The sequence below is a fragment of the Triticum dicoccoides genome, chromosome 5B (genome assembly GCF_002162155.2).
Source record: "Triticum dicoccoides isolate Atlit2015 ecotype Zavitan chromosome 5B, WEW_v2.0, whole genome shotgun sequence".
Taxonomy (NCBI): domain Eukaryota; kingdom Viridiplantae; phylum Streptophyta; class Magnoliopsida; order Poales; family Poaceae; genus Triticum; species Triticum dicoccoides.
The window spans coordinates 545090169-545098920 of NC_041389.1; the positions used below are offsets into that span (position 1 = coordinate 545090169).

The 8752-nt window shown below is 42.3% G+C and overlaps 1 protein-coding gene across 2 annotated transcripts; it reads left to right on the forward strand.

Moving 5' to 3' along the window:
* Positions 1-615: 615 nt before the first annotated feature.
* LOC119306082 lies at positions 616-4425 on the forward strand. 2 transcript variants are annotated; one of them, XM_037582415.1, is made up of 3 exons: positions 616-863; positions 2204-2274; positions 3535-4425. In XM_037582415.1, exons 1-3 carry the CDS (start codon positions 673-675, stop codon positions 3600-3602), a joined length of 330 nt encoding a protein of 109 aa, XP_037438312.1. In that variant the 5' UTR covers positions 616-672; the 3' UTR covers positions 3603-4425. The 2 variants fall into 2 exon arrangements, with proteins under 2 accessions (XP_037438312.1, XP_037438313.1); XM_037582416.1 differs by having other exon boundaries at positions 4158-4425.
* Positions 4426-8752: the final 4327 nt, after the last annotated feature.

Sequence of the window (8752 nt, forward strand, 5' to 3'; positions counted from 1 at the left end):
CGGTCGGCGGCGGGGCCGTGGAGAAGGCGCCCGCAGGCGAATTTGAGGATGCACATGAAGCAGTCGAGGCTCCGATGACTCCGTGGCGGCTCAGGGAAGGAACACGGCGGCTCGGTGGGCTCGGCGCAGGCAAGCGACGAGGCTGCTCCGGCAGGTCCTTGAGGCCGGGCGGAGTTAAGGAAAATCTCGGTGCGGAGAGGGCCGAGGCGGAATCCAGCGGAAGGAGACGAGGCGCGCTTGGATAAGCCATGGCTTCACATCGAGACTGGGGCAGCTCAGCAACAAGGACGGCGGCGATTCAGGTTGGATCCGAGGCGGAGTTGCCCGGTGACTCGGGAGACGGGAGCGCAGTCGACGAGTCCGAGTCCGGTTTAAGATGGGAATTTGATACGGTGCTTCGCTGGATTTTTTCCTCACTATGGAAAAAAGAACGGGAATGATAATTTTCATCTGGATGAAATCTTTTGGCTTTCATCCGTTTTGTGAGCCGTCCGTTCTCTGTTCCGAGATTTGTGTTTTCGTTTTTTTTCTTATCCTATCAGTTGATTTGTTTTCTTATCGGGCCCGCTCAATTTCTGGGGAGACCCGTTTGCGTTTTCTCTTGCTTCGGCCCCGCGTCGTGCCTCTGTCCCATCCCCTCCCGTGTCGAGAGAGACAGAGAGAAAGAGATCCATGGCGACTGAGCTGCCCTGTCCGCTTGATTCAGAAGGGTGGTTGTCAGGCGTCCGGCGCTCTTCCTCCGGCTGCCCCGCCACCTCCTTCTCCTTCACCTTTTCCCCCGCTAGAGGTCTGCAACATCTCTCGGTTCCGCCCCATCGCCGGCCCCATTTTTCTTCGCTCGGCATTTCTGTGCGTCGTATTCGGTATGTAGCTTGATCCTCAAGTCTGATTTGGTAGTGTGTAGGGATTTGTCAGTCAGATCTGCTACTTATCCCCCTTTGGATCTCGCATGTGGTAATCCCCCGCAGCTATTTTGATGCAGATGCCTTGTTGCGTTTGTTAGTGGTATTGAATCTCATCTGTCTTGTGTGCTATGCTAGGGAATACCTTGTAGGTTTTATTTGATCTGTTTCGGTTAGTAGTTGGAATTCTGGTGGTTGTCGTGGGCAGCTGCTAATTTCGTATATGCTGGATCGTGTTTCAGTGACTTTAGTGCCCTGCTCACGCACCTTGGATTCTCTAGTGTTTTTGTTTGTGGCTATAGGTTATATATCCCCTGGGTCGTTTGTTGATGTAGGTTTATATGTAGTGTTTTTTGCGATTTTGCTTGTATAGCTAGTCAACAAGCTTATGTTGTCGTATGTAGTGTGTTTCGCTTGCAGACTTCAGCTCTGTTCTTTGTGTTTCTGTGAGACAAAATGTCCTTTTCATTTTCAGCTATGTAAATGTCTGATTGTTTTACTAGAAATCCCTGTTTTCTTAGTGGATTTACAGTGTGTTTTCTTACTGTTTAACACTGTAATTCTCAGTGCATTTACAGTGTAATTTCTTAGTGGATTTACACTGTAATTTTAAGTGAATTTACACTGTAATTTTTAGTGGATTTATATTGTATGTTTATTGGATTTATACTGTAATTTGCAGTGGATCTACACTGTAGTTCTTAGTGAATTTACTCTGTAGTTTTTAGTTGATCTTTCATTGTAATCCTATAAAAATTACACTATATCTCTTGATTTTTACAGTGTAATTCTTAGTGGAGTTACACTGTAATCCTTAGTGTCTTTATAGTGACTATTAGTTTTTCTTGGATTTACCTTGTATTTGCACTGTAACTCTTGATTTTTACAGTGTAATTTTCAGTGTATTTACTCTGTAATTCTTAGTGTATTTTGGCTAGGGTCTGTTAGTGGGTTTTTACCCTTGTAATCTGCATTTGACTAGGGACTATTATGTGGATTATTCATGTATTATCTTTAGTGGATTTTATAGTGTAATTCTTATTGGATTTGCAGTGTAATTCTCAGTGGGCTTACAGACACTATAATATTTCAGTGGATTCTACCCTTAGTGAATTTGACTAGGGATGTTATTTTGGTTTTTACCCTTGTACTCTGCAGTTGACTAGGGTCAATTATGTGGATTTTTTGGTCTGAGCATTTTTCAGGTAGCCAATCTCTGTCTTGTTTAATTTACTTTCATGCATTTGGTTGTTTCTTTATTTTATTTTTTACCCTGATGTCATTTTGGTTTTGCTGTGTAGGTTGCAAAAGTCTCTTGCTCTTGAATCTACGAAGAAAGCATCAAATGATTCGTCAGTTAGTAAATCTGCTGGTAATGTTTTGTCAAACGAGGGTACAAAGGACGGTCCAAATTTGGTTTCTTGTGTGTACTATGTAGTATCAGTGCTTAGTTTTTTTAGTTCAGTGTGATCTTCATAGTAATTACATTTAAAAGATCATAGTAATTCTAAGTTCAAGTGACAGTAATTTGCTATTTTATACAGTTCCAAAGTTTCTAATATTCAGTCATAGTTTCATTTTGGATTCTGAACAGGAACAAATTGGTTTCTCTATATAATACACTGTATTTTACACTGTAGTTCCAGTGGTCTAGCACTAGAATTACAGTTTGCTTACACTGTAATTCCAGTGGTCTAGCGATGTAATTTAAAATGTAATTACAAAGAATTTTTCATCCTGGTCCACTACTGTGATCTCTATTGCTTACCAGTGAAATTTTAATGGTCTAGTACTGTAATTATAGTTTGTCTGCCACTGTAAATTCCTTATCTGCCAGTGTAATTTAGTTTGACAGGTTCTTTTTCTGCTCCTCTGTAACCAGTGTAAAAACACTTGTTAGATTTTGCTATTGTGTATGATCTGCTCATCTGTGTATGTTGTACTCCCTCTGTAAAGAAATATAAAGGCGTTTAGATCACTACTTTAGTGATCTAAACGCTCTTATATTTCATTACGGAGAGAGTAACATTCAGTGAACTAGAGAATGCTAGTTCTTATTGCTTTTTCTGGTGATCTCTGGATTTTAAGTTTATAACGAGAGTGCTCTGTGGATTGTGATCTGCTCTTTTGCTTTGGTAGCAACCTGTTGCTGCTCAAAGTAGAACAATATTTTTTGCATTAGCTCCGATTTTTTTTGCAGGATTTCTTTACCTGTCATCTTATATGTAAATTTCAGTGATAGTACCTTGTACATCATTTGCGCTTGAAGTAGTTGAGTAAAAGTGTATGCCCGACTCTGTTATTTTGTCAAGAATCAAGTTAGAAAAGGATAATTGAATATGTTTGTTCATTTTTTCAGTTTCTAATGCTACAATAAAGTCATACATTAAGGAAATCAGCTTGGTCATGTTCGAGTTACAGCTCCTCCACTTTCATGCTAGATTCCATTCCCTTTGATCCCATTGCAGGCACCTGTGCATATTATTTAAAAAAAAGTATAGCAGTGAATCGTTATTGAATAAACAAGAACTATCTACATTGTTTGTGCCAATAGTATTAGTGCGTAGCCTGATATTTTTCCAGTTTTTTTTATCTGATCATTGTCCTAAATCATATGTAATGATCATTTTAGTTTCAGTGTGTACTCATTCAAAATTACAAGTAAAAGGTCATAGCATTTCGAGCTTCAAGTACAAATAAAAGGTGTTTGTATACAATTCCAAAGTTTATAAAATTCTGTCATATATTCATTGCTTTTCCTCAGGAGTAAATTTGTAAACATCATCATAGTTTCTGATTAGTGTACATTTCTTTGTGAGTGCAAAAGTATCTGAAAATATAGTCATAGCTTTCTGAAAATACATTATTCCTAGACTTTTTTGTTCAAGCATTTTTTCCCTAAATGATTTCATATCTTCCTGAACATGCTCCCCTTAATCCTTTTTTCTTTTGACCATGTGTTGTAAATGAATTCGTAAACTTGCAAGTAGTTTCTCTGTTCATGTCTCCCTAGACTACTTTGGTCTAGTATTCTTCCTGGTTCTAGTGTTCTTTTTGTGACACATAAGTACAGTTCCAGAGCTCAACTTTTGGTCCCTGCAGCAAGTAAGTGAGGATTTGAACTGTGTTATATTTTCTTATAGTTTTAGTAAGTTTTTTTTTCATGATTATCCTGCCTATGATCTTAGATTTGGTTTGGGAATCTGATGTGTTTCTTCAGCTATGTAATGATCCACACACTGTTGTTTCTTTCAGATGTACACGTTCATGAGAGAGATCTATTTTACTCATGCTAGATGTATGGCGAATTCAAAAGAAGGGAATGTTTACCTGTGAATCCTTTGCTTCTTCAGCCATGTTCTTCTTCAAGCTTGTGTCCCAGAACATGGAGGAAACGTCATCACTTTGTTGCTTTTCTGTCCGGGTTAGAGAAGGAGGGGGTGGACCCGTTAAGTTTCTGTTTGATATATGTGGTTTGTTTAAACGAGTGAGACAGGAAAAGGTACATACAGGGGACAAGGTACAGAAGGCAATTGTCGCATTACTAGTTAGCTGAAAAATCCGGCTGAAACCCAATTGGTTTTCAGCCGGATGTTAATTAGAAAGTCCCAAAAAGAAACAGGGCCATCCATTGACGTCTCGATGATGAGCTGCTGTGGTCCTGAGAAAAAACTTGAGCCACACGCAGCGACAGAGGCGGTTTGACCAAAAATCACCGCAGCGAATCCGAGTCATAACAGCGGCTTGACTTGTAATCTCCAGCGTAACCCTAATTCCTTCCTAACCATAAATCTGGACTGATGATCTTGAAGCTGACATAAATCCTTCCAAACCGGCTATTCTTCATTCGGAAAAAATTGCAAACTTCTCGAACCCTAAAAAAGATCCCTTCAAGAACTCAACACCACCGTGTGCGGGCCCCACGGTGGGCGCCAACTGTCGTGGAATTGTCATGGCAGATGTCCTCTTGCAAGGACTTAGTCGCGAGGCCAACGCATCTATGTGGTAGCTTGAGAGGGTTGAGCGGAATCGAGAGACGCAACACAAGACAGGGATTTAGACAGCTTCGGGCCCCGGGAAACATCATCCGATAAAAACCCTACATGATGTTTGAGGCTAGGTCTCATTATCATCACGAGGGAGTCACCATAAACCGCTCTCCTCTTTGTGTCTAGTCCTAAGATTATTTCTTCTTGCTTGTAGCTTGTCCCTCTTTGGGGAGCCCTGCCCCTCCTTATATATGTTAAAGGGGCGGGTTACATGTGGAGTCCTATTAGGATTAGGACTAGTCTATCTCTAATACAAACCGGATACAAGTCCAGGTCTTAACTCCTTGTAAGACAAATATTCCTTATGCCTTTCCTCTTAAACCGACCCACCATAGTATGAACCGGCCTTCATGAACCGCCTGTTGGGCCACCAGGTCTTGTCGCTCCTCGCACCCGCCTGCCGGATTACCAATGAGTCGTGAACCGCTAGGTGTCAGCGGGGTCTCAAATAAACCGCCAAGTCCGGCCGGGTTAACTTTCGGCCGGTTTACACCGCGGGGTATATCCCCGACAAGTCTCGAAATGGTCGAGACATGAAGATTGATAGATTAGAAGCCTATATTTGGATGTCGGAAGTGTTCCAAGTGAAATCGGGATTTTACCGGAGTACCGAGGGGTTACCGGAACCCCCCGGGGGCTTAATGGGCCTACATGGGCCTTAGTGGAAATAGAGGGCAGCAAGGGGAGTGTGGGGTGCGCCCCCCAAGGCCCAAACCGAATTGGTTTAGGGCAAGGGGGGCCGGCCCCCTCTTTCCTTCTCCTCCTCTCCCTTTCCTCCCCCATTCTCCTAGTCCAACAAGGAACGAGGGAGTCCTACTCCTGGTGGGAGTAGAACTCCCCATGGCGCCCCCCTCCTAGGCCGGCCGCCCCCTCCCCCTTGCTCCTTTATATACGGGGGCAAGGGGGCACCTCTAGACACAACAATTTATCTCTTGATTTCTTAGCCGTGTGCGGTGACCCCCTCCACCATAGCCCTCCTCGATAATATTGTAGCGGTGCTTAGGCGAAGCCCTATGACGGTAGAACATCAAGATTGTCACCACGCCATCGTGCTGACGGAACTCTCCGTCGACACTCGGCTGGATTGAAGTTCGAGGGACGTCATCGAGCTGAACGTGTGCTAGAACTCAGAGGTGCCGTAGTTTCGGTGCTTGATCGGTCGGGCCGTGAAGACGTACGACTACATCAACCGCGTTGTTCTAACGCTTCCGTTTTCGGTCTACGAGGGTACGTGGACAATAATCTCCCCTCTCGTTGCTGTGCATCAGCATGATCTTGCGTGTGCGTAGGATTTTTTTTGAAATTACTACGTTCCCCAACACCTTTCCCCCTCATGCTAGCCAAATTCCTTGCACCAAGTAGAGATACTACTTGTGCTTCCAAATATCCTTAAACCCAGATTTTGCCATGAGAGTCCACCATACCTACCTATGGATTGAGTAAGATCCTTCAAGTAAGTTGTCATGTTGCAGGCAATAAAAATTGCTATTTAAATATGTATGACTTATTAGTGCAGAGAAAATAAGCTTTATACGATCTTGTTATGGAAGCAATAAAAGCGACGGACTGCATAATAAAGGTCCATATACAAGTGGCAATATAGAGTGATGTTCTTTTGCATTAAGATTATGTGCATCCAACCCTAAAAGCACATGACAACCTCCGCTTCCCTCTGCGAAGGGCCTATCTTTTACTTTATGATTTTACTTTATGCTTGAGTCAAGGTGATCTTCACCTTTCCCATTTTCATTTTATCCTTTGGCAAGCTCCTCGTGTTTAAAAGATCTTGATATATATATCCAATTGGATGTAAGTTAGCATGGACTATTATTGTTGACATCACCTAAAGGTGAATATGTTGGGAGGCAACAATAAGCCCCTATCTTTCTCAGTGTCCGATTGAAACTCCATAACCACAAGTATTGCATGAGTGTTAGCAATTGTAGAAGACTACATGATAGTTGAGTATGTGGACTTGCTGAAAAGCTCTATTCTTGACTCTTTCTGATGTTATGATAAATTGCAATTGCTTCAGTGACTGAGATTATAGTTTGTTAGTTCCCAATGAAGTTTCTGAACCATACTTGACATTGTGAATTGATTGTTACTTGAGCATAAGAAATTACATGATAAAATCTATATATGTTGCTGTTATAAGAATGATCATGATGCCCTCATGTCCGTATTTTATTTTTATCGACACCTCTATCTCTAAACATGTGGACATATTTTTCGATTTCGGCTTCCACTTGAGGACAAGCGAGGTCTAAGCTTAGGGGAGTTGATACGTCCATTTTGCATCATGCTTTTATATCAATATTTATTGCATTATTGGCTGTTATTACACATTATCTATCAATAATTATGGCTATTCTCTCTTATTTTACAAGGTTTACCATGAAGAGGGGGAATGCCGGCAGCTGGAATTCTGGCTGGAAAAGGAGCAAATATTGGAAACCTATTCTGCACAGCTCCAAAAATCCTGAAACTCCACGGAACTTATTTTTAGAATTAATAAGAATTATTGAGCGAAAGAAACACCAGAGGGGGCCCACACCCTGGCCAGGAGGGTGGGGGCGCGCCCACCCCTACTGGGCACGCCCCCTGTCTCCTCGGCCCCCTGGTGGCCCTCCGGTGCCCACCTTCTGCTATATGAAGGCTTTTACCCTGAAAAAAATCATAATCAAGCTTACGGGACGAAACTCCGCCGCCACGAGGTGGAACCTTGGCGGAACCAATCTAGAGCTCCGACAGAGCTGTTCTGCCGGGGAAATTTCCCTCCGGGAGGGGGAAATCATCACCATCGTCATCACCAACGATCCTCTCATCGGGAGGGGGTCAATCTCCATCAACATCTTCACTAGCACCATCTCCTCTCAAAACCCTAGTTCATCTCTTGTATCAAATCTTGTATCAAAACCACAAATTGGTACCTGTGGGTTGCTAGTAGTGTTGATTACTCCTTGTAGTTGATGCTAATTGGTTTACTTGGTGGAAGATCATATGTTCAGATCCTTAATGCATATTATTACTCCTCTGATTATGAACATGAATATGCTTTGTGAGTAGTTATGTTTGTTCCTGAGGACATGGGTGAAGTCTTGCTATTAGTAGTCATGTGAATTTGGTATTCGTTCGATATTTTGATGAGATGTATGTTGTCTTTCCTCTAGTGGTGTTATGTGAACGTCGACTACATGACACTTCACCATTATTTGGGCCTAGAGGAAGGCATTGGGAAGTAATAAGTAGATGATGGGTTGCTAGAGTGACAGAAGCTCAAACCCTAGTTTATGCGTTGCTTCGTAAGGGGCTGATTTGGATCCATATGTCTAATGTTGTGGTTAGGTTTACCTTAATACTTCTTTTGTAGTTGTGGATGCTTGCAATAGGGGTTAATCATAAGTGGGATGCTTGTCCAAGTAAGGGCAGTACCCAAGCACCGGTCCACCCACATATCAAATTATCAAAGTACCGAACGCGAATCATATGAGCGTGATGAAAACTAGCTTGACGATAATTCCCATGTGTCCTCGGGAGCTCTTTTCTCATTATAAGAAACTGTCCAGGCTTGTGCTTTGCTACAAAAAGGATTGGGCCACCTTGCTGCACTTTATTTACTTTCATTGCTTGTTACTCGTTACAATTTATCTTACCACAAAACTATCTGTTACCTACAATTTCAGTGCTTGCAGAGAAAACCTTACTGAAAACCGCTTGTCATTTCCTTCTGCTCCTCGTTGGGTTCGACACTCTTACTTATCGAAAGGACTATGATAGATCCCCTATACTTGTGGGTCA

Coding starts and splice junctions, on each gene's coding strand:
- LOC119306082 (XM_037582415.1), top strand. CDS start 673: ATGGCGACTGAGCTGCCCTGTCCGCTTGATTCAGAAGGGTGGTTGTCA. Junction 864..2,203: donor ATTTCTGTGCGTCGTATTCG/GTATGTAGCTTG, acceptor TTTGCTGTGTAG/GTTGCAAAAGTCTCTTGCTC. Junction 2,275..3,534: donor GTCAGTTAGTAAATCTGCTG/GTAATGTTTTGT, acceptor TGATCATTTTAG/TTTCAGTGTGTACTCATTCA.